General features: G+C 29.0%; 3 protein-coding genes across 3 annotated transcripts in view; 2 read left to right on the top strand and 1 right to left on the bottom strand.

The window, feature by feature from the left end:
* The window catches only part of LOC107464286 (disease resistance protein RPV1), a 44,765-nt gene extending 32,907 nt beyond the window's left edge, over positions 1-11,858 (top strand). Inside the window, exons 5-8 of the mRNA XM_052254728.1 lie at positions 9,234-9,778; positions 10,505-10,564; positions 11,063-11,141; positions 11,367-11,858. Coding sequence (XP_052110688.1) covers positions 9,234-9,778; positions 10,505-10,564; positions 11,063-11,095 — 638 coding nt within the window. The 3' untranslated portion in view covers positions 11,096-11,141; positions 11,367-11,858. The remainder of the gene's footprint in view (positions 1-9,233; positions 9,779-10,504; positions 10,565-11,062; positions 11,142-11,366) is intronic.
* A 4,369-nt stretch (positions 11,859-16,227) lies between these two features.
* LOC107464288 (receptor-like serine/threonine-protein kinase ALE2) lies at positions 16,228-20,653 on the top strand. Its single transcript, XM_016083216.3, has 9 exons — positions 16,228-16,779; positions 17,201-17,503; positions 17,621-17,734; positions 18,003-18,113; positions 18,221-18,592; positions 18,682-18,969; positions 19,096-19,488; positions 19,620-19,863; positions 19,948-20,653. Exons 1-9 carry the CDS (start codon positions 16,704-16,706, stop codon positions 20,513-20,515), a joined length of 2,469 nt encoding a protein of 822 aa, XP_015938702.1. The 5' UTR covers positions 16,228-16,703; the 3' UTR covers positions 20,516-20,653.
* A 195-nt stretch (positions 20,654-20,848) lies between these two features.
* The window catches only part of LOC107464287 (protein HOTHEAD), an 8,674-nt gene continuing 4,018 nt past the window's right edge, over positions 20,849-25,504 (bottom strand). The window contains exons 3-6 of the mRNA XM_016083215.3: positions 23,832-24,142; positions 22,696-23,081; positions 21,448-22,016; positions 20,849-21,056 (exon numbers count right to left, since the gene is read on the bottom strand). Coding sequence (XP_015938701.1) covers positions 21,008-21,056; positions 21,448-22,016; positions 22,696-23,081; positions 23,832-24,142 — 1,315 coding nt within the window. The 3' untranslated portion in view covers positions 20,849-21,007. The remainder of the gene's footprint in view (positions 21,057-21,447; positions 22,017-22,695; positions 23,082-23,831; positions 24,143-25,504) is intronic.

The raw sequence follows: 25,504 nt of genomic DNA, 5'->3' as shown, positions 1-25,504 counted from the left end.
AGACCCGTCCCAGTCAGAAACAGATTTAGGAGGGGAATCTTGTAACAGTGGATGTGATGCATAAAGTGAAGCTCATCGTGTAATGGTATTAAAGCGATTTAGAGTGTGTTTGGAATTTACCTTGGAGAAGAGAAAAGTCTGTTCGAGTGTTTTGAACATTTTATTTTTTTGTTTGATAACTTTATGAAATTCTGAATCCAGAATTGCTTTCACCTTTGAACGGACGTTTATGTGAAGTAAAAAATTCTAATTTTTGCGTTTATGTTGGAGAAGGTTAATTACAATTGAAAAATTAAATGAGAAATTTATTCCTTTTCTATCAATTCTACTCTTCATTTTCTTTTATAAAAATGATGCAAGTAACCATATAACTTTTATAATAATTCTCTGTATATGTTTTTAGTTCCAATTTTTTTTTATCAAAATCTTTTAGATTTGTTTCAATCACGCTAAGGTAAATATTTTAATTTTTTTTATTATTTTTAGTATACTCTTTCATATTTTGATTTTTATGTTTTTTATTGTATTTTTTATTTATATGATAAATATTTTAATATTATTTTTTTAGTGTTCTAATGTTATATTTTTATTATATTTTTTTTATTCATATGACAACTATTGTTAATATAAATTCTTATTTTTATTAATTTTTATAATATTTTTATTATTTTTTGTTTATATAATTTTTTTATCTTTTATTATACTATATTTATGTTGTGTATAAATTTTTTATTTTTTTATTTGATTTTATTCATATAAATTTTATTTACTTATTATAATTTTTTTATTCATATGATATATGTTGTTGATTGTAATTATTATATACTATGTTTGTATGAAATTTTTTTCGTTTTTTTGTTGTTTTTATTGTACTTTTCACTGTACTTTATTTTCGTTTTTATTATATACTAATTATAAATAACAAAAGAGTCATAAATAATAAAAATTTATAGTTCAAAATGATACTAAATTAAAGAATACTAACGATACTAAAAAAATTATAGAACATTTTTTTTGTTTGATATTATAAAATATATAGTACTCTTTTTTATATTTTATTTTTTATTGTATTTATTTTATTTTATGACAAATATTTTTTATATTTTTTTAGTATTTTGCTTTTTCATGTATATTATTATTTCTTATTGTTTTTTAGTTATCTAAATTTTTTTATTATATGAAATTTTTTATGATATTTTTTATGTATTTTATTAGTGTTTTATCTTTTAATTTTATATTTATTAGTATTTTTATGTATTAAAATATATTTTATTAATTTTTATATGTTATTTTAATTTAATAAATAAATATTAATTTTATTAATTTTCATCAAAATAAAATTTACAAAATTAATTTTATGCAAATTTTCATTTACAAACTGAAATTCAAATACACACTTAATGAATTAATATAACACGGTTCATACTATACTCATGCATTAGCATTATTTATTTATTTTTTATTTAGTTTAGAGTTTTTTTATAATTAATTTTTACACCTATTATCATATTGTTTTAAAATTTATTTATTTTTGTCATGATATTAAAATAATAAAATATTAAATAAATCTGTTAAAATAAATATATTTTACATATTTATTCCCCAATATATTTAAAATTCATATAACAAAATTATTAGAAAAATTGATCATATTATTTATCTCATATTTTTTACGATATAAAACATAATAAAATACAACTTACGATCGCTTTAATATTTAATAAAATAAATCAATTAATAAAATATTTCAAAAATAGATAATTTTCATATTTTATTGAATATAAAATAAAAAAATTATAAAAACAAAAAATGAGATAACTTTTTTATTTAACAAACATTTATTAATATTTTTTAAATAATAATTATAATTATATATATTACCAAATATATGATATTATATTTAATTATATAAGATTTTAATTTTTGAATCCTCCTTTATTAAATTTTTGGAGCTGTTCTTAGTTCTGGTCTTTGTTCATGTCCTCTGCGAGACATAGCAGCCCTTCTGTTATCTTTTCTCATCAAACTTAACTGAAGAGGCCTATATAGCATTTAACATTGCTGATGTGGACGCTGGATTTTCGTTAAGTGTCATGCTAGCGAATAGATAATGGTCAATGATTGATTTGTCTCCTTATAAGAAATAGTCAGGGTTGATTTGTTCCTCTATGATAATGGCCAGAAGTCGATTTATTCCTCTTTATTCACGAAAAACGACGTCATTTCAAGTACTGCATTAAACCAAAACCTATGCTATTTGGAATGATTATTCATCTCAGCAAAAACCTCTCATTCCTCTTTCAAATCAAATACGAATAGTAAGACACTACAAGAAATTTGCCAAAAGTTGTTGGATTTAGTGGCGGACAAATTTAAATGGTAAAATCTTCACCTAATTACAGGCAGACTTATAATTAGCAAATTTTTTGAAGTCATCGCCGTCTTTTCGATGGTAATTTTGGCCTCATAAATTTGTATTTTTGCGCGTTCCTCACCGTTAGATTTATCTCCTGCTAAATCCAACAGAAATATATTATTCATCAATAATTATATTAGTTAATACTGGCCCGACGGTAAATTTTGAAGGTTATGGTCATGTGATGGATAATAAAGTGAAAGAGTTAGAGAAAAGGTTAATTGGATTAGAGAATAAGTTAAAGAAATGTAGAATGAAAATCAGTGAAAGCGAATGTGCTTTAATTTTGATGTAGTAGTTTTGCATTTTTTTGTGGGATTGTGACTTCAACATGCATTTTCCAACTTTAAAAAAAGTATAGATGGATAATAAAAAAACAATTTATCTTTGACAAGTTAACACCTAATGATAGCATAATATGGACAGCAACGTCATTCTAAAACAAAAAAAAAAAATTAGAACATTTGTCCCAAAATCAAAAGTATTATATGACCGAGAGGTTTTAAATAAGTAAAGTAAATAGCTGAAAAACAAAATATATGTCCTTAAGACCTATAGCTAATATCCACACTAGCAACGTCTTAGTTATCCAATATCAGTTCTTTTTATAGATTTTGGTTTAGTAGAACATGTGAAACAGCATCGTTTTAATGAATAAAGGAGGACAAATTGACTTTTGATTATTCTCTATATATAAAGAGACAAATTAATCTCTAACCATTGTTCATAGGGAGTCAAATTGACCCATAACCATTACTCATTAGCCAATATGACATTTAAAAGAGACTCGGCATCTACATCAGTAACGTTAAGTATCATATAGATCTTTTTATTAAATTTGGTGAGAGAAAATGACGAAAGGACCGTCATGTCTCACGATAGATAGAGACAAGATCAAAACAAATTTATTTTTTGACAGAAATCGTCTTGTTTTATTTTGGAATAAACAAAAATGGAATTGGATATTTAGTCTAAAATTCAGTTAAATACAACAATATAAGTTTTAAAAAAAATAACTATTTTATAGTTGCAAACTACACTCTGCTTTTTTTTTAGGGTAGGTTTGATTTTAAATTTTTTTATTGAAAGAGCCATAAATGTATTTTTTTATTTTTCACTTTATTGATTTACATGCATTACCCTTTTGGCCCAACTTCAATATAATAAAAAATGAAAATGCTAAACCCAAAAAAAAAATCTAATAAGATCTTTGGTTGTCTAAAATTCGATCTAACTAAACAATTCTTTTCAGGGAGTTACTCAGATAAAGATGCTTAAACCGTCTTTTTTTAAAGATGTTTTTCAATAATTAAAATTTAACACATATAATCGATTAAATCGTATTATTTTTGTCAAAGTTAGGCTAGACATATATATTAATTTTGAGAATCCTAAATTTTAGTCTTTTATTTTTCTATTGTAAGATTAAGATTTAGAATTTTTAAAATTAATATATATATAATAAGTATATTTTAATCATTTTCTATAATAGGGTATTATAGTTATTTTTTATAAAAAATAATATTAATTTAGACCAGTTCAAGATTTGATTCACTATTTTTTCGGCTAAATCAATTTGTCTAGTCTAATTTTGACAAAAATAACACAATTTAATCGATTATATGTGTTAAATTTTAATTATTGAAAAACATATTTAAAAAAAGATGTTTTAAGCGTCTTTATCTGAGCGACTCCCTTTCAATACAGGCTTGATCTTGATCTTGTGACGTGCTGTGAATATAACACTAAATAATAAGTGTACTAACCGTTTCAAATAATAAAAATGAGTAAAGTATATCATTTTTATAAAGAATTGTCAAATGTTAAATTTGTTTTTCAACTATTATTTAAATTGAAAAATTTAATTGTATTGCTAAATTGATTCTATGCCATAAAATGGAATAAAAATATAAATAGTAAAAGAGCAATTAACTGAAAACTTTTTTGTATGCAATAAATAAAATTAGAATTATTAGGAAATTTGGTTTCATCATATTATGAAATTGACTATGTCATATTTAGTATTATTCAATGTATCTGTTGCGAATTCAAATTGGTTAAGTTTTTTTAATGTAGTTTCTAGTTTTTCTTATGATCACAAAACTTTCTTAAACTCATATAAATACACTAATCTCTTAGTTACAATTTACGTGAATAAAGGATTATGTATTTTTGTGAATAAAGGATTATGCACATAAATTGCATTTGTCTATTTCTAGTGTTTGCTCAATTTATGGTATTTATAATTAGTAGCTTCATTTATAACTTCATTCTCAAGTGCATTGTAAATTAACATATCATTTAAATAGTGATTAAGTATCTAATAAAAGCATTAAAATTGATTATAAACATATATGACTCATAACACCATTCATTGAATAACATTAATTCATAACATATCAATTCACATAATGGGCTTATCAATGTTCTAGCCAATAAATTTAGATCATAATGAAATAAAATGAAATAGAGATTATAATTAAAATGGAGAGAAAGTACATGATTGTAGTTGACAAGAGTTTGGCTCTAAGTTGCTAACTTGCTATATTGATTCTTCCATTGCTTTCAGTCAGAAACTCTAAATCAACCATCAAATATGTTTGTGTATTTTTTTGGTTCCTTCCTTCTCTTTTTTCCCACTTGCTTTCTTTTGTGCGACTCCTTTATACTCAAATGATCAGCACATTGGTTATAAAGCTCTATTTTTTATTTGGTTGTCATTCTTTCCATTTTTAACAAAAAAATATTTTAAAGATAGGTTGATTGAAAGAATGATGAGATTTTTCATGAAGGATAAACAACCATGATAAAATAAGTTGGTAAAAAATAGCATGGAGAGAGTATATTTTCAGTTTTCTTTTTTGGCTTTCTTATAATAACACTGAATTCTTTTGTATTTTCACTGTTGCTGTCAACAAAAACAGAACGAGTTTTTCTCCTACATTTATACTATCACTACCAGCAATTTTGTCAATCACTCTCACGTTTTTTTCTTTCCTGGTAGTAACAAGCATAAACGTGGGAATTTTTGTTTTTGTTGTTTTTGTCTGCGAAAACACAACTAAATATAAAAATTGATAAATTTCTATATTCCAATTTAAATTGATAAATAAAGAATTTATTTTATTTAAATAAAAAAAGCTCTTTTATATGGTTATGTATTTATTGTTTTATTTCTAATGTAATCTTTACTTGCCATGCTAGGCAAGAAGCTGAGTTGATCGATGAGATTGTGAAAGCAATTTTTTCAAATTTGAATAACAATTGCTATAGAGATGAACTCAAAAGTCCCTTTATTTGTAACAGAAATTATACTTCTGTTAAATCTTTATTGAAATTCAAGTCGGAGAAAGTTCTTGTGATTGGAATTTGGGGTATGCCTGGAATTGGCAAGACAACAATTGCTACTACTCTTTTTCATGAGTGCTCCTCAGAATACGAAGGTCATTGCTTCTTAGCCTTTTCAAAAAATTTAGAAGGAAAAGGTCTTAATCACATATGCGCTAAACTTCTTTCTCAATTGTTAAATCAAGATCTTCGTATTGATAATATTCGAGTAATACAATCTAGTATTATCCGTAAAATCAAGCATAGAAAGGTCTTTGTTGTACTAGATGATGTGACTAATTCACAAATTGCAGCTGATTTGATTCAACTGTTTTGTAATTGTCTGAGTTCTGGTAGTAAAATCATTTTGACAACAAGAGATAGAAATGTGCTTACAAGCGGAGGAGTTGAAGAAATCCATGAAGTGAAGGAAATGAATTTTGAGGACTCTCTAAAACTTTTTAGCCATAATGCCTTTAGTGATTCTCATCCTAAAGAGGATTATTATGAGCTATCAACAAGAGTCGTAGCAGATTATGCCAAAGGAATACCATTAGCATTAAAAATTTTGGGATCATTTCTTCGGACTAAAGAAAAAAGTGAATGGGATAGTGCATTGAGAAAATTACAAAAGTATCCCAATCCAGATATTCAGCAAGTGTTGAGATTGAGTTATGATGCATTAGATGATGATGAAAAAAACATCCTGTTAGATATTGCATGCTTTTTCCACGATCATGAGATGAAGAAAATAACAAGAATATTAAATTCTTGTGGTTTCTTTGCAGACATAGGGATAAAAAGTCTATTGGATAAGTCTCTTGTAAGTATTTATTCAAATGTTGATTATAAATACATACAAATGCATAGTTTGATACAGGAAATGTGTTGGAAAATCATTCATGAAGAATATAACAAAAATGGTGGTCAACAAACAAGATTATGGAATACGGAAGAAGTCTGCAATATATTCCAACATGAAAGAGTAAGGGAATCATGCTTTAATGGCTTGGTCTTCAAGATGAGTGTATGTATATATCAAAATATTGCTTACAGCAACACAGTACTAACATTGTATTGCAATGCTTATCAATTTTGCAGGATATTCATGGAGTTGAAAGCATGATTATGGATATGAATGAAATTACAATAGATCCACGTATAATCATCATTGCATTAAGGAAGATGCCAAAGTTAAGGTTACTTGCTTTAAGAGGAAATATCAACATGGATCTTGAACGGAACAGAGTGTTTCTAGAGGATTTTCAACTTCCTAATGACTTAAGGTATATTGAGTGGGATAAATGCCCACTTAATTTTGTGCGGCCTATTTGTTGGCCTCAAAAACTTGTTCAGCTTTCTATGCGAGATAACAATGTTGAAAAACTTTGGGATACAGCACAGGTAGGATATGTTTATATTTCTCTTTATGCTTTTTTGATACTTTTGTTAGATACTAAAATAAAGATTGATATATTATAGAAATTAATTAGTATAAAAAGTGAAATTTTAAAAGAATAAAGAATATAGTAGTTTTGATATAAGTAATATTAACTACGGCGCGTTTATTTCAAGATTTATAATTTATAAACTTACTTTATTATGTAAGATTAATTTATTTTTATATATTGTAAAACATTCTTGCATGCTAATTATTTTTTTAAAAGTCATATTTTCATCATTTAATCAAGAGAATTTTTTTTTTCTATATAAACTTTTGTGAGAATAAAATATCCCAGTAAAATATTTCAGAAGATTGAGAATAAATTTTTATTACATAAAAGTAACTATAATATCACAGAATAATTAAATAAGTTTTGATGATAGAACAAAGAATATTTTATAAGAAGAAAATGATAATAAAATATATGTCTTAGATTCAAATGACATATATATAAAAGAGATAAATATTAGACTACTTCCAATAATTATTTATATATAGCCATCATAATTTTTAATTAATTTACTATATGTCATGATGCAATGCTTTCGTCGCAAAAAGAGAGAATAAAAGTAATAATCAACCACATAAAAGGATTTTCACTTTCGAAAAATTTTTGCCCCAATAATATATATACTAAATGGTAAATACTAATCAAATCAAGTTCCATGTTCTAAATTTCGAATAAATTAACTATTATTTTAATATTATAATGGACAACTAAAAAAATTCATATGCACGGTATGCTTTTAAGTAAATTAAATTCAAATGCATTTTATACATATTCTAAAAATATTTAGTTGTATTGATTAGCTGGAAACACTTTTTCTATATAGGTGTAAGAATAAGAGAAGAGAAAAAATTGTTGAAAAATATATTTAATTATTCTGAAAATATGAAAAAGTTATTGTCATTTAATATTTGATATTAGATGTAAAACAATTTATAAAATTAAAATAAGCGAGAATGTAATGCATTAAAGAATAAAACAACACTTTTTTCCTCCACTAGTGATGTACATGTGTTAACATGTTTGTTGGGATTGACAGAATCTACCGAGTTTGGAGTTTATTGACCTTAAGGGCTGCAAACGCTTGACAGAGTGTCCAAATTTAGCAGGTTCCACGAATCTCAAAACAATATCACTCTTTCGCTGTGAAAGCTTACATGATGTTCATCCATCTATTTTCTCTCTCCCCAAGATTGAAAAACTAAATGTGAACTATTGCACATCGCTAAAGAGGCCTTGCAGTGACTATTGTTCTCCCTCTCTCCGTGGCTTGTGGGCCATTGGTTGCTCCAATTTGGAAGAGTTCTCAATCCCTCTCTCCAAACTATTCGGGTTATGTTTACCATCAACGGCTTTGAGTGAAGTGCCGTCCACTATTATGCATCTCAAAAATCTTGAGTTTTTTGGTTCTAACATCAGTTATTCTCTTGAGAAACTTCCTCTAAACTCTGTCCGAAAAATTCTACTCATGGATCCAATAAAATATGAAGACGACACATACATCATATTAAGTAGAATATTGCCCACCCCTGCCTTTCTGTCTCTCAAGGAATTAGCTTTCTTCAAATGTAATAGCTTGTCTAAACTCCCAGAGAACATTGATGTCTTACAATCATTACAAGTATTACAGCTGGTACATTGTCACGTTATTACAAGTTTGCCAAAAAGCATTAAGAATCTTCAACAGCTCATATATCTTAACATCGTTGATTGTAAAATGCTTCAAGATGTACCTCCACTTTCTCCATCTATTATGTTGGTTAATGCAGTAAACTGCAAATCCTTGAAGGAAGTCTCAAGTTTAACCAGTGAACCACCCAGAAAACGCAATGCATCGTTCGTATTCCATAACTGCACAAAGTTGGATGATGATGCATATGAAGCCGTTTTGAAAGATTTGAAATCCAGGATAGAACTTGTGGCAAATAATGATGGATATCTGCATAATGAAGCATACAATGGTAATAGACTCTTCTACTGTTTACCAAGTAAAGAGAGCATAATTAATGAGTGGTTCCCTGACTACTACTCTAGAGAAGCTTCAATCATTGTTGAAGTTGCTCCAGATCACAAGATTTCTTCTTGTCTTGTTGGCTGCATCTTGATTTCTCAATACCAATCTTTCAACCTTGGTAAGAAAAAAGTGATATTTGGATGGGAATGCTACTTGGGAAAGGGTTGCAACGAGTGGGAATGGATCGCATGTTCTGGCAATAGAACACCCTTGAGCAGATATGTTTCCGATGATGTGATTACATTGGAAATGGTGTCAGATCATAAGGTAGTATGGTATGATGGAGAGCCTTCCAAGAAGATAATGGAAGCAATCAAAGAGAGAAGAAAAGGCACCACTTGCAATCCTATCCTTAAATTTGAGTTCTATGCTCATACAGAAGATAATGAGGAAGTAGTGATAAAGGGGTGTGGGATCCGTTGGATGCATGTCCATGTCAGTCATGAAGGAGAGATTAGTCCAGATGCCACTCATGAGGGATATAAATCTCATGACTTGGAGTTGGAGGATGAATCTGATGAGTTGGAGTTGGAAGATGAATCTGATGGCTTGGAGTTGGAGGACATTGAGGTAATGTCAGTTGTTTTCACACATTATTGTTGTATTGTGAATTGTTTAGTCTAGAGATCCACAACAATTGTTTATAATATATCAAAATCTAATTCTACAATTCATCATCTAAAAATCAATTATATAATGACAATTATAAAATCTTTGTTAGAGTAACCACCGATATATAATGGTAGTAAACGAAAACACAGAATTGATGAATTATCTACGTGCTTGAATTTCTTTTTATTTCATCTGCACAACCTAGCTATAATTTTTTATTGTCTCTCTTACACAAAGCTTCTTTGCTTCAATTTTATAGAATATATCTTGCAAAAGTCACTGCAAGAATTACAAAAGTCAAGGTTTACTATGCTCTTTACTAATTATAAATAGACATGTTAACATTTGTTGTTGCACAGCAAGTGTTTCATTTTCTCAATAAATTTAAATCACACAAATGATAATAATGATTTATTACTACATAAAAAAAACTTTAAACCTCGAAAACGTCAAAGCTACCAAACTAATACATCATTTTGCAAAAGTTATACTATTTATGAATAGACAAAAATTTTAAATTTGAAATAAAACATTTTCGCATATTGATGTTTTTGTTCATGATGTGTTGTCAATTTTATACCATAGTATGTTGTTTGATATTGTCCTTGTTTGTGTAGTTAATTATGGTATCGTAGTAATAATGTATCAAATGTGGGGGATCATGAGGAATTATATTCTTGCCAGAGAAAAGAGAACCGGAAAAGGAGTGAATTTACGTCGTGGTTCCAAAGATTATTGCTATCGGTAAGTTGCCCAATTATGTTAGCTAAGCTTTTGATTATACTTTATGAAATTACTATTTCTTGAGCAGCTTACTTCTTATATTATAATTGAGTTTGTTTTAATATATGGTCTCCTATTATAATTGTAATTGTAGTCGCAACAATCCATCAATATTTTTGTTTTTTTTTTTTAATTATACTTTTTATTTCTTTTTTACCTTTTTTTATACTTTATTGATTGATTATTAGTTGGAAGAAAGTTAGTTTTCTAACAAAACCTAATGTTATTGTTAATTTGGTAATTATCATATTGAAACCGTGCTATGTCACTGTATGTAATAGATATATATATCATAACTTCAAACATACTATAATAGAGTGGCAATAGGCTTTAAATATATTCAAATTCAAATTGCGACAAAAAGAAAATTATACGACATAAACCACAATGCGTATTATTGTAAAAGCTACAATATCTGGAATCTCTACAATTAATTTTATGTTATCAATTTTATAACAGTGTTGTAGAGCAAATACCGAAGAAGAGATATAGAGAAACATCACTCTAAAACAGAGTAATATCTTCCTGTTAAATTAAGGTACAGTAACTCTCATTTCTTTTGCAGACTAAGTGTTATGCAATATCTTTCCTTTTTTTGTGTACTTTGTTCCTTTTTTCTCTTCAATTGAGTTGGTTTGTGATTATAAAAAAATAAAGAAGAGAAAAGAAATTAAAGAAAGTATAGCAGTGGATGCAAGGTCACGTGGCTCAACTCATATATATGTGTTACTTTCTTTTAACTTATTTTTTCTGCCTTCTACAGAGAAGAACATATCATATGACAACTCCATCCAATACGAAAGTTTCTGTGGGGAACACCTGTACTTCCTTTAGTTCATTACTGTTGTAATAGCAGTTGTCTATTTAGTCACTTTATAACACACTTTCTCTGATAACACACCATTACTTATTTTTGTTTATTTGATTGTTGTTCAATTTCCCTATTAACTCGGCAGTGCAGTTTGCATATTGTTATTAGAAGACGGGGTTTGATGGTAATTGAGTCATGAAGGGTGACCATATAAATAAATATGGAAAAATGTAGGAACCAGCAATTTTATTGAATTTTGGCTAGCATGTAACCAGCAGAGAAAGGTGAGTCATTAGATGAAATCTCACACCATTAAATCATCATTGATGGCTATTTGATGGCTACCAATCACAAAAGTTGCTGATCCCCTAGCATTGCTCAATAAATATTATATCATTCAGGATGTCATTATTTCGATACAATACTTAGCTTGTTTGCGACGTACGTGTGATCACCATTCAAACTGAACAATAACAGAATTACTCTTCATTCTCTCTTACCCTAATTTTTTAATGGTGAAGAATTCAGATCCCAGAAGGTCCGAGACTCAACTTGTCACTTACCCCACATTATTGTTAAAGGTTCCTAGTGTGTTTTTTTTTTTTTTCTTTGTTTAAGGAGTAAAATGCAATTAAATAAATGAAGATAAATGCTAGAGAACCAAAAGGGTATTAGCCAAAAATCAGCCAAATATCTTTGGGTGAATTCAAAATCTCTACGAGTTAATATATATGGATATTTCTTCTACTAAGTATTAGAATGTTTCTTTTTCATACTAAATGGATGTTCTTTTATATATTTTTCGAATTTTTTTGTATTACAAATGTGAATGTCTCTATTTTTTTAAGAATTTCATATTTTTTTAAATTTTATAGATATTTAATTATTTTTGCTAAAATATAACTGGATATTTCTTTTGTCAAATATTAGGATTTTTTTTTCATATTAAATGAATGTTTTTTTATATTTTTGTAATTGTTCAAGGACTCTTTTGACTAAGATCAAGTGTGTAGTTTGCAGTCTCTTTAATCATCAAAACGGTATCTAATATCCCAAAACAATTGTATACAAGGTAGAATCTCTTCATACAATGTGATGAAGTCCTTGGCAGTGTTTAACTCCAACAACGCAGCAAATAATAAATACCAATTAGTACATGGCAAAAATCAAGTAAAAGGCCACTTGAAAGTTTTTTTCTATTTTTCTGGATTAGAAGGAAAAGATAGAGGAAGCAAAACTCTCTTCTCCCTTCATTTCAAATCTCCAAGGAGATGAATAATTACAGATGTTTTTCTTTTAATAAGAAAAGAGTGTGTCCAAACACAAAAAAGACGCATTCCATGGAAGGGAACTAGATCATAACAGTCAAGAAACTCTCAGGAAAACATAAGAACCAAAAGAAATATGAATATAACCTTGAATCCGATCTGGTTCGCAAAAGGGAAGCGATTTTTGTCGAGGGTGACAAATCCAACGAGCCAGATGTCGGTGATAGAAGAGGAGTGGATCGCGGTGAGGAGGCGGAGAGGGCTGACGGTAAGAAAAAGGTCTGTGTGTGTGATTGTTGAAGGTGAGTAGATTAATGTGAGAGAAAAGAGGAAAGTCTGGTTTTAATTAGTTTACTTAATTAATTTTAAATTTTTTAAATTTTGAATTTTAAAAATTTAAAATTAATGTAGTTTTGTTTAGTTTTTGACTGGTAACTTCTTGGTTCCATATATTTTTCCATAAATGAATTAACTCTTACAAATATAAAGAAAAATGTTTTATTTGATTAAATCCTAAGTTGCAAAACATAAGTCTATATTAGTCTCTAGTAACTTTTTTTTTATATCTTCATACCCTGTTTAGTTTGATAATGACAAAAAAATATCATGTTGACATTGTCTAACAATTATTAAAAACTGTCATGGAGACATCACATAAAATTATGGTTAAATTAATGTGTTGATTAGTAATTTATCATGATATTCTATTCAGTAAAATAGTGTCAAAATATAATAGTATAAGAAGTATTATTAAAAATTGATTTAGAGTATTATTCTTATTAAAATATTACTCTTATTAAAAGAATAACAGTTTAATAATAAGTTTCCAACTTTCCATGAACTTTGTAGTTAGATATTTCTTAGCAAAAAATATTGAGTAATCAAAATCACCGACAGATGGGAATCGTATTGTGTGATTTTAGTGTGGCCAGTACCATGGTCATGCTTGGTCACAATTGACAATGTTGTTTTCATGGTTTATGGGAGAGATAATAAAGCAAAAGGTATAGAGTAGACTCACACACTGATGAATTTTGAAACAACTAATCAAATCTTGTGGTTCCATCTATGATGGGGACACTTCTTCAAAAATGGATAGCAGACTGCAGACCCTTGATTTTTCCTAACTACCCAGTTTCTTATTCTCTTTAATTAATTTGTTTAATTTATTATACGTGGATTAAAAGAAAAGAAATTAAATGGCTCTATGGAGCTATCAAACACTATTGGTTAGTAATTAGTTCTACACAAAGTTCTAGCTAGTTAATAATTAGGGTAAGTTTCCGATAAATATCAATGGATTAATCCAATGAGAAACTAGCTCGTGAAAAAAAAAGGGTAAAAAAAAGAAAATAATTACTAGGCTCACAAAATAATATACCGTTAAAACTTAAAAGCATACCCTACTAATAAAAGCAATTGATGTAGGTGGGAAAAAACGACATAAGCTTCACTAGCTCAGAAAAATATCCAAGAAAAATTCGTAGACGGTCCTACAATAATAAGTGACATGTAAACAAAAGTAAGAAAAAGGGTCACTAATTTTAAAGATGACATTGCTGATCGACCAAAAAAAAAAAGATGACATTGCTGTTGATCGATTTGTTAATCGATATATGTCTACCCTAATGCTTAAGTTTGTCACAATCATTTCAGCAATGTCCTAAAATATGTTGCTGTTTCAAATTAAATTTATTTATTTTAAAATGTGTTAATAATTAGTTGAACTTTTGTGATAATTATATTCATTTAATAAATTTATTTAATTAATAAATTTTTTTCTATATGCATAGACCTACGTAAGAAATTATTGGCTGTGCGTGAATATTTGACTTTTAAATACTAATTTAAAAAATTATAATATTAGAAAAATAAATCTATTGTATTAGTTTTTTTCTTTGGTTTAATTATTACGTAGGTATTATATTATTATAATTTTACTCAATTTTTAATTATATTATTCTTTTTTTATAAGCAAAACCTTCTCAATTTTCAATTAGATTATTATAATTGAAAAAATTTTAATCATCTATATAATTTTTATACGAAGTTTCCAATTTTGTCAATCATGACAAAGCGCCATAATAAAGATGGAATATTTCATAAATATACTGTCCTAGGCAATTATAAGATTTGTTTGGGTAAGTTTTTTTAAAAAAAAAATTTGGAGTTATCTTTTTTTAAAAGATTTTATAGAAAAATAAAAGTAATTTTATATTTGGATATCTTACGTAAAAAGATTTTTTTATCTATCAATTATATTTGGATATAACAATATAAAAGTACTTTTTGTTTATTTATTACATAAAAAATATCTTTTTTAAAGAAAAAAATCTTTTTAAAAAAGATGTAAATTCCAACTTCTCAAAAAAGATATATTTTTTATTTTTTTAATACTTTTACTTTTATTACTAGTAATTTGCTAAACACGCTAAAAAATAAAAATAAAAAAAATTTTTATCAAGATAATGAGCTTGTTTTGGTGAGCTTTTAAGAAAAGATCTTTTTTTCGAGTTATCTTTTTTTAAAAGATTTTGTGAAAAAGTAAAAGTAATTTTATGTTTGGATATCTTATGCAAAAAGATTTTTTTATGTATCAATTATGTTTAAGTATAATAATATAAAAGTACTTTTTTGTTACATTGCTAAAATATTGGTACAGAACTATACATATTTTTTTGCTCTTGCAGAATAAAATATATGTCGTGTATTTACTTTTTAATTTAATTTAAATTTTTTCTTTAACGATGGTAATTGGAATGTTGCAATTGATGTTAGTGTATGAGATATGAAATTTGTTGGATATAAATGGTCATAACAACTTCAATTCTCTAATTTAACTTTTTATTGTGACGGTAGATAAAAATAAGAATTTATTGAAAGAAAAAAAAATTGCACCGTAAAATTTGATTAAAACGTTATAAACTATATAAAATCAATTGAGAATTAAACAGTGAAAGTATAATTGAGAACCTAGAGTATGTAATTAAACCTTTTTCATTTAATCAAAAGATTTATAAATACAAAATTATTTTTTTTGGGACCTACTTATACAATATGTGTTGTGTGTCTAAAATAAAAACATGTCAAATCATGTAGTGTAATTTATTTATTTTTAAGCTTATGATGTCTGTATCTACTTGTGATATATAACTAATCTTCATAGTTAACTACACCATCAAAACGTTCTTAATACATCAAATTTAACATGATGTGTAATTACTAATTATTAACCATTCCTCTTAGATATAAAGCACCACCCATACAAACATTAAAATGTACAATTATTGCTTAAAGAATATAGGGATAAGAGAAAAAAGAAAAAGAGAAGAAAAGAAAAGAACAAAGGTCTATGAAATATTAATTTAATTGAATGCAAAGTTGAAAACTAACTAACTTTCAACTTTTCAAACTAATATTAATGGATTAATTAAGATATCTATTCTAATCCCAATATCCCACCAACAATGCCTTGTGTGTGTGAAATCATTGCCTAGATAAAACTGAAAAGAAAGTCAAGCACTATCAATTTTTTAATTCAATCACTCTCTTACTTTTAGGCCTATGCACTTGCTTCTAACTTGTTTCTCTCTCTTTCTCTCTCTCAATCAAGATGCAAATAAGCACAAACCAACATTCAAGCCACAAGTCCAACCCCACCAACTCTCTTCTTATCAAAGTGTTCACTGTGTTTTTTTCCTGCTTCAACAGTGGAGCATGTGTATTTATGTGCTTTTTGGTTTCATCTCATCTTCGATTTTTGTCTCAGACACAACAATGAAACATCTTGTTTCACAACTCTCATGTCTCCAAGCCTTATTATAGCCTTAGTTTTGAGGAAAAGAAAAGTTAAAAAGGATGAAATAATAAACTCACTTTTTTTTTTTAATTCTCTTATGGCTGTTGTACAATTTTTGCTTCTAGTTCCACCAAATTCTGTTCCAAGTTTTGTTGTTGTTCTTGGATTGGTGGTGAAGGGTAAGAGAATTCATGATTGATCTACAGTTTCACTTGGAAGGAAATGGGGTTGAAGCTGATTCTGCTGCTGATTAAGCTACATTTAGTGCTCAGCACTCAACAGCTTCATGAATATGAAGGTATGAGCAATAATTTGAGGTGTTCTACAATGAAAATGTTATGTTGTTCAGAATTATATTCCTACTTAGGATTTTGCTAATGAAATTTAACAAATGGGAACTTAGTCACAAACTTGTATTTGAGGTTTATACATAAGGTTTACATATTATTAATTGTAGTTACAATAATCATTACAGATGTTATATCTTGCTTTGTTAATTTTGGTGGATCTTTCTAGACATGATCCCCTGTCATATCCACAATTTATTTAATCTCTGCTTTTGCGGGCCAACAGTAGAAATTCAGATGAACATACCTCTTAGAACTATTTATAAATTTAGTATTTTTGGTTAACTTAGTTTATAGTTGATATTTTCCTCCCTAGGAAAGTTCATTCATTCCATAACTATGGTAAATTAAGATTTATGTTTCTGTTTTTAGCCACCAATCCACACCAATCAAGAGCAAGTAATCAGTTTAGTATTGCAATCCCACCATTGAAATCAACTTCTGGAGTTTCCGAAAGCACTGCACATGCTCCTTCAAAATCATCTTCCAGTGTTCCTGTAAGTATTGCAATGCCACCTTCTAAGCCAATTCAAAGAACTCATGCAAGGAAATGGACACATAGTTCTATGGATTCTCCAATATCACATCATAAGCATCATTATTCGAGAAAAAGGTCCGGCAACCCGACCCCTGCGCCGGCCTATCCAATCCATCCTCCTGCTTACAGCTATCAAGGTTTGATTCTCTGGTTGAAAAGCTTTACATAAAAGTACTACTCAATCATTACATATCTGAACATTAAAGTGTAAAATTTAATCTTATTTCTTTTGTGAAATTCTATTAAAAGTATAGGTCCTTCAGTCTCCAAGTTGCAGCCTCCATTCTCTTCACCAAAGAACAAGGATTTTCGCGCACCTGCACCTTCACTGGCACCATCACCAGCGATTATGTCAAGCCACCTTAACGGTATAAAATACTTTTTTCCAAAACATATGTTGTTTTGACCAAATTGGTATGTTGGATACTTAATTATTTAGATTCATTATGGCCAAATCCTTGAATTTTTTCAATTAACAATTTAGTCAAAGAGATATTTATTTTGAAAGCGAGGTAGTAATATATTTCATGTAGATCAAACTCTTCTAAAGTGAGGAAATTGGTAAAGTAACTCGATAGTGGGACTCATAGAAGTTACAAGTAAATCTAAATGTTGGTTATATCCATTGTTCATCAGTGCCCTCTCATTCACCTAGAATTGCACCTCTGAGCTCATCATTGAAGAAGACTAAGGCTCAGCCACCAGCTGCATATTCTTTTGTTCTGCCACCTCCACCTCCTAATAAGGGTAATCTGAACTTAACCCCAAAACTTCATAAGCTTTTTTCTGTTACTTCTTTATTAATCATCTCAAGAAATCTATGTGATGTTGAATATTGATCCTCCTACTTGTAGATTGTTTGTCCATGACTTGCTCTGATCCCTTGACATACACGCCACCAGGTTCGCCTTGTGGTTGTGTATTGCCTCTTCAAGTAAAACTCCAAATTGGCATTGCAATATCCAAGTTTTTTCCTTTGGTTTCAAAGCTTGCTGAGGAAGTTGCAGCCGGTCTTTCGCTGAATCGCAGCCAAGTTCGCATTGTAGGAGCTGATGCTGCTAATCTACAACTAGAGAAAACCAATGTTCTCATAAACTTGGTACCAACAGGAGTAAAATTCAATGACACCACTGCTTTTTCCATATATCAGAAACTCTGGCACAAGAAGGTTCTTAGGCATGCTTCCATGTTTGGAGATTATGAAGTGCTATATGTCCAATACCCAGGTTATACAATGCTTAAAAGTTTCTTAGTATATTATATGTATTATCTTTGCCTTCATTTCCAAAATTTTCTGGTTCTGTCACTGATGCAGGTCTTCCACCATCGCCACCTTCCACATCCAATGGTATAGACAATGGGCCATATATCAGTGGTGATAACAATGGAACAATAATGAAACCTTTAGGAGTAGATGTGTCAAGGAAGACAAAAGGAGAGAGTAATAATGGAAGACTGATTGTTGTAATTGTATTGTCATCGGTTACTGCTTTTGTTATATTCATTGGACTTGCTTGGCTTTGTTTGTTGAAGTACAGATCCTGTGTCATCAAACCGGAACAAGGTCCAGATGTTTTGATTTCACCCTCTTCAAAACTATCTGGTTAGTCCAATTCAGATACAGGATCAACAAAAATATTGATTTGTATAAGTTAATCTTAGTATCATCAAATTCTTCAACTTTGGTTGTTCATTGTGAACATAAATAACTAGATTTACACTTAAACAGGTACTCCTACAGAATTAGCTCATGGGAAAATGCAAAGTTCAGGATCAATGTCCTTCAATTCAGGGTCAATAACATACACAGGAGCTGCTAAGATATTTTCATTGAATGAGTTAGAGAAAGCAACAAATAACTTTGATTCTTCAAGAATATTAGGAGAAGGTGGGTTTGGTCTTGTATACAAGGGAATTCTAAATGATGGGAGGGATGTAGCAGTGAAGATCCTTAAAAGAGATGATCAGCGTGGTGGTCGCGAGTTCTTGGCAGAAGTTGAGATGCTTAGCCGGCTGCACCATAGAAATTTAGTTACATTGTTAGGTATCTGCATAGAGAGAAAGCCCCGGTGCCTAGTCTATGAACTAGTCCCTAATGGGAGTGTGGAATCTCACCTTCATGGTAATCAAACATCACTCTTCAACTTTTTTAATCTGAATACTGATATATCCTCCTAAATCATCATCATCCAAGATTCAAGATAAGTGTTTCTGTTCTGATAATGGCTTTTTGGATGCTTTCTATTTTCACAGGTGCTGACAAGGAAACTAGTCCACTAGATTGGAATTCGCGAATGAAGATTGCGCTTGGTGCAGCTAGGGGATTGGCTTATCTTCATGAGGATTCAAATCCATGTGTCATACACAGGGATTTCAAGTCCAGCAACATCTTGTTAGAAGATGACTTTACACCAAAAGTTTCGGATTTCGGATTGGCTAGAACGGCATTGGAGGAGGGAAACAAGCATATCTCCACACATGTTATGGGAACATTTGGGTAATACTAACTCTAGAGGTACTTCAACATTTCTTTCCATTCCTCAAGATGAAAACTTATCCCATTTACATGTTGATTTTGCAGATACTTGGCTCCTGAATATGCAATGACTGGCCATCTTCTTGTAAAGAGTGATGTTTACAGCTATGGAGTAGTACTACTTGAGCTCCTAACAGGAAGAAAGCCTGTGGATTTTTCACAACCACCAGGCCAAGTCGCAGCAATTGCATCCATGTGTGTGCAGCCAGAAGTGTCTCAAAGACCATTCATGGGGGAAGTGGTTCAAGCCTTGAAGCTAGTATGCAATGAATTTGAGGAAACAAGTGATGTCAGATCAAGGAGTTTTCAAGAAGGAAGTCTCCTAACTGACATGGAAGTGAAATTGTCCGGTGTTTCGGACGAGGGGGAAGACTTTTCCGGGTATCATACGCCGGTGTATGGCTACCAATCCGGCGAGGAAAAGGTAGCATTATCAGCAACAGATTTGCTCAGTACTTCAGGCCAAGAATTTGAATCTTTCAGGAGGCATTCTTCTTCAGGGCCTTTGACTAGTGGAAGGAAAATAAAGTTCTGGCAAAAGTTGAGAAGCATGTCCAGAGGAAGCACCAGTGAGCATGGATTTTCAACTAAACTATGGCCTGGATCCCATTAAAACTTTTTCAATCTTGACTACATTATTCTGAGTACAGATTCTGATGAGAGTGGACATGTATTTATTACTTTGTTGGAAAAAAAATGGCAATTTTTGCCAGAAAGACTTGCATGTTCTTTTAGCACATTTAATGTGTGCTTTGAGAATATTTATAGTCACTCATTTTAATTTATGATGTTTGTAAATTTTGTAAAAAAAAAAAAAAATCAAGAATGAGTGATTGTAAAGCAGCCACATTTTCAGAAAGAGCTGTTTTAAGAATTTATGGATTTTCAGCAAATTTCCATTTAGGATAACCTTTTCATCCACAAAAAGTCATGAAGCCATGACCTTCTTGATTAACAGTTCCACTGTTTTACAAAACATTACACAAATAAACTACTTTAGCTTAGCTTCCAATCCTATAACTAACACTCTTTTTTTTTCCCTTCCTAATCTGCAAGATAGCTGCTCTCATCTTCACACTGCACACTTTACTTTTCCTCCTCATATTCAAGCCAATTTCCCCAACCTATCTCTCAAAATCTTCAATCCCATGTACCTGTCACACACAAGTAGATACCAACATGTAAATATTAGCATCATAACTTCCCTATTTAGATTCATGAAATGTCTTAGATGCACCAAGTTAAAGTTGGTTGTACATGATTCACCAAAATAAACCACTGATATAGATCTAATAAAAATTGTTGATAAAAGTTACATTAAGATCTATATCTTTGGATCATCTAGATGCATGATGCACCAAGTTTAACTAAGTATATCATTAGCATTATCTTTAAATGCAACATAATGTTTATTATGATCACATTTAAAGTCTCAAGATAGAAATACAGAGATACAAAAGTTGTTTTCTATATTTTGATCATACAAAATAGGAGACAAATTTTCTTAGGCTCAATATCTCTATATTATGATCTCTATGTACATACCTGCCCATCATCATAACAGTAGCTTGAGGATTTGTTCCTGGAGACTCATCAAATGTTGATCCATCAACCACTCTCAGCTTATCAACACCAAGAACCTTATGATCAGAACTAACAACCTTCCCAACATGGCAACCACCATGGTAGTGCCAAATTGTGATCACAGTATCTTTGCAAAACTGCTCCAAAGACTTAGTATCATTGGCATGCCTTGGTACAAGGTTAACACTGGCCTTAACACTGAGGTTAAGAAGTTTCTCTGTAGTTTCTCTGTTACACAGAGTGTAGTTTGTGAAGTGTTGAGACTGAACTACCTTTGTAGCAAGCTTGATCCCTTCGACGCAGCGATGGAGATCGTAAGGGTGGCTGAAGTAGTTGAAGGTGACAGAAGGATTGTCATTGACATTTGTGTTGACCAATTTGAGGTCACCTACTGACCAAGGATTTGCAACCTTTGATAATATGAAACCTCCTCTGAATGCTTCAACTGGTATGTCTTTCTTGTTCTTGATGAAGGCTTGAACTGCTTCTTGTGATCTTTGCTTTGGAGGGATTGTAGAGAGTTGTCCAATCTGGTTGTTCATGCAAAAATTGCCACAAAAAAAGAAAAAAATGAATGTTAATGCATGGTGTTCTTGACATCATGGAACTTAGATAGGAGAGGAGAAAATATAGACCCAAAATATATGAATAAATAGACAAAACAATGAGTTTATAATAGAGAAATTTGCACTCTAAAAAATAATCATGTAAAAATAAGTTCAAACTAATATTAAGAGAGATTCTGTCGCATTATAAAAAATAAGATAGGTTAAAATACAACACAAATGTCAAAATATTTTTTTATTTCTAAAACAAGAAAATGAAAATATAAAAAAGATAGTTCGGTGCACAAGCATTTCGCATTAACGCAGGATCCGAAAAAGAAACGCATTTAAAAATCACACTGAGACAATTTAACTATTATTCTAAAGAAAAATAATTTAAATATATTAAATCCAACTTGATGCATCATACATTGAGATACAATGACCTATAAATGTATAAAAAAAATATAAAACAGCTTAAAAAAAAGAATAATGGAGGTAATGGCTTGTGCTTTTTGGACACAATTATGTTGTTAATGGCAGGAAGTTACATGGCCTAATTAACTTCTAAGGGTTCCAATGTGATCCACAATATTCACATATTCACATTATGTGTAAATTTATGATTTATATTAAGTGAAATATAACATAATAATGCATATACCTCAGGTGAGACAATGCCATGGTGCCAATGAATGCTATTTGGGGACTGACTAAACCCACTGCTAGCCTCAATATAAACACCCAACTTGGTAATACCAACAGTTTCAATGAGTGACTGATGAACTTCCCTGTTTGAAGGAACAAAGATTGTGTTCATTGGATTATCAACCATTCCTTTACCAACAAAAGGGTTGTCATGTACAACTGAGATGTTCATGTTCTCTAGCTCTGATTTTGGTCCAATTCCACTTAGCATTAGCAATTGAGGTGTACCAATTGCACCACTTGACACTATCACTTCGCTTTCTTTGTCATTTCCAATTATTGCTTCATGCTGTTTCCCATTTTCATCTTCGAATATTACACCTACTGCTTTTGGTCTTTTTCCTGCAAACGTTTTATTAGCATTATTATATTATCATACATTATTAACATTATTATTAGTCAATAAGTAATAAAATTATAGGGACCTAGCTATATAAAACTCTCTATACAACATAGAAACTTGATTACGCTTGCCGATTAAAAAAATATAAAAATTTAATTGTAAATTAAATAAAACTACAAACACAATTTTAAATAATTTAGACTTGGTTTCTCTAAAATTTTTCTTAGAAATGTGTACTTCACTTTGATTGTATTTAGTTTCAAAAATAGAATAAAATAAAATACTAAAAACATGATACCAAAACAAAAAATAAAAATTAGTATTTAGTATTTTATTTGGTAATAAATTATATATAAAGTAAAATAAATTATAAAGTTTAATTTACATTTATTTTAATTTTTTGGAAAGATCTAGAAAAAATAAAAAATATAATTATAAAAAATTAATAAAAATAATAAAAAAATTTAGTGTCTCAGCCTCTCAGAATATAATGTTTAGAATTATTTTTCATGTTAAATATAATTTTATGTCTCTATGTCTTTGTTTTATTGTTGTGAAGATATATTTTGTGTTTAATAAATAAAAAGATTATGTATATTCATATTTATAATTTAAAAAAATTAAAATGTTTTTGAAAATATTTAAAAAATAATTTCTAAGATCAGTTTGTGTTTATGAACATTAAAAATCTAAGATATTTAAGTAGAATTATTTAGAGAAAATTATGATGAGTCATATGAACCTACTACCTTTTGTATCAAAAACAATCTTTTGGACAGTTGCATATATCAAAACAGTAAGTTTTTGAGGGTTGGCAGAAGCAAGCAATTCAGCAGCAGTGTGACGGCGTCCAAATCTATCAAAAATGGTTCCACCAAGCTTAGTTCCATAGATATGATCATATGTGAATCCATTGAATGGTGACACCCCTGAATCTAAGAGGCTGTCCCTCACTGCTCTTTGATATGATGAAAACGTTGGCCTGTGAACTATTTGCTTCTCTATCCATGGATATGATTCATTCACTAGCTTTGGATCCCACCCAACTTTCTCTATAAACCTGCATCATTAACACTAATATTATTGCAATGCTAATAAATAATAAATGTTCATTAAGGGCAACCATATATATTACAATAGAGATGATGAAGTTCTAGATGGGTATGATTGTTTCATGTATAAGTAATTTCATATACCGAAATATTTGATAACTAAAAAAAATTAGTCAAAAATAATCAGAAGTTATCTTATTTAATATTCATTAATTATTACAATAATTAATAAATATTAAATAAAAAAAATTCTGACCTTTTTTTTTCATTTCCTAGTATTACCGTTTTATATATTACTACTTTTATTTTTAATATAAGATGATTTAATAAGTATATAAAAGTGAGTTTAATTGATATTAAAAGTTGGAATCATACTATTTGAAATTGTATTTAGTTATTGAGATATGACATAAAGACATAATTAAATTAAAAGACAAAAAATTGTGTTTGTTGATCTATTTTTATTTTAAAAGATAAAACAATATAAGATATAAGATATTTATATTCTAAAATGTACTACTATTTTATAGTTATCTCTCCATTTTTTAACATATCTTTTCATTCTCTGTCTTTATAATTATGTAATATTAATTCCATCTATTAAACATATATATAGCTTAAGGATGATAAAAAATGTCTTAATACATAGATGTTAATAAACATGTGTGTGTTTAACTACCATTTCCTTCTGTCTCATCACTAATTTAGAGATTCGTTTTCATATTTCAGATACTTTTAATTTTAAACTAATTTTTGAGTAATATGCTAGGAAATTTATATTATATGAATTGCTAAATAAATTTAATAATTTCATATATTTTTTATTTGAGTTTTAGATATTTTTATTTTTAAGAGTTTTGAATAATCTTTTTATATTAAATGTTAATTGTAATATGATATTGACCGTATAATATTAGCTTTCAATAAATTATTATTATTAATAAAACCACGTGACAAGCTCTTAACCACACACTATAAGGATATTGAGCCCTTGAAATTACGAAAAAAATTAAGAACTTATTTGTCATTAATTTGAGTTTTATTTAAGAGTCTACTAGTCAATAAATTATTACACATACAAAACAGAACTCAGGCTCTCATAAATTGTTTAAAATTCCAGAATAAAATTGAAGATGACGATAATAAAAAAAGTGCTAAATTGAAGACGACGAAAATTAAAAAAGTGCTAAAACCAAGTAATTATAGCATTGTATCTATCCACTCATCTTTTCCTAAAGCCTTAACTTTAAGAAGTGTTTTTCTCTTTTACTTTATTTCTTTCATCAACCTGTCAAAATATGTTACCGATAGGATTAACTTAACTAATATACATAAATTTATATTATCCATTGGTTTTTACTTTACTACCC

Source organism: Arachis duranensis, chromosome 9 (genome assembly GCF_000817695.3).
Source record: "Arachis duranensis cultivar V14167 chromosome 9, aradu.V14167.gnm2.J7QH, whole genome shotgun sequence".
In the NCBI taxonomy this organism is placed as follows: domain Eukaryota; kingdom Viridiplantae; phylum Streptophyta; class Magnoliopsida; order Fabales; family Fabaceae; genus Arachis; species Arachis duranensis.
The sequence above is the reverse complement of the archived record's forward strand: the minus strand, read 5'-3'. Positions and strand labels throughout refer to the sequence as shown.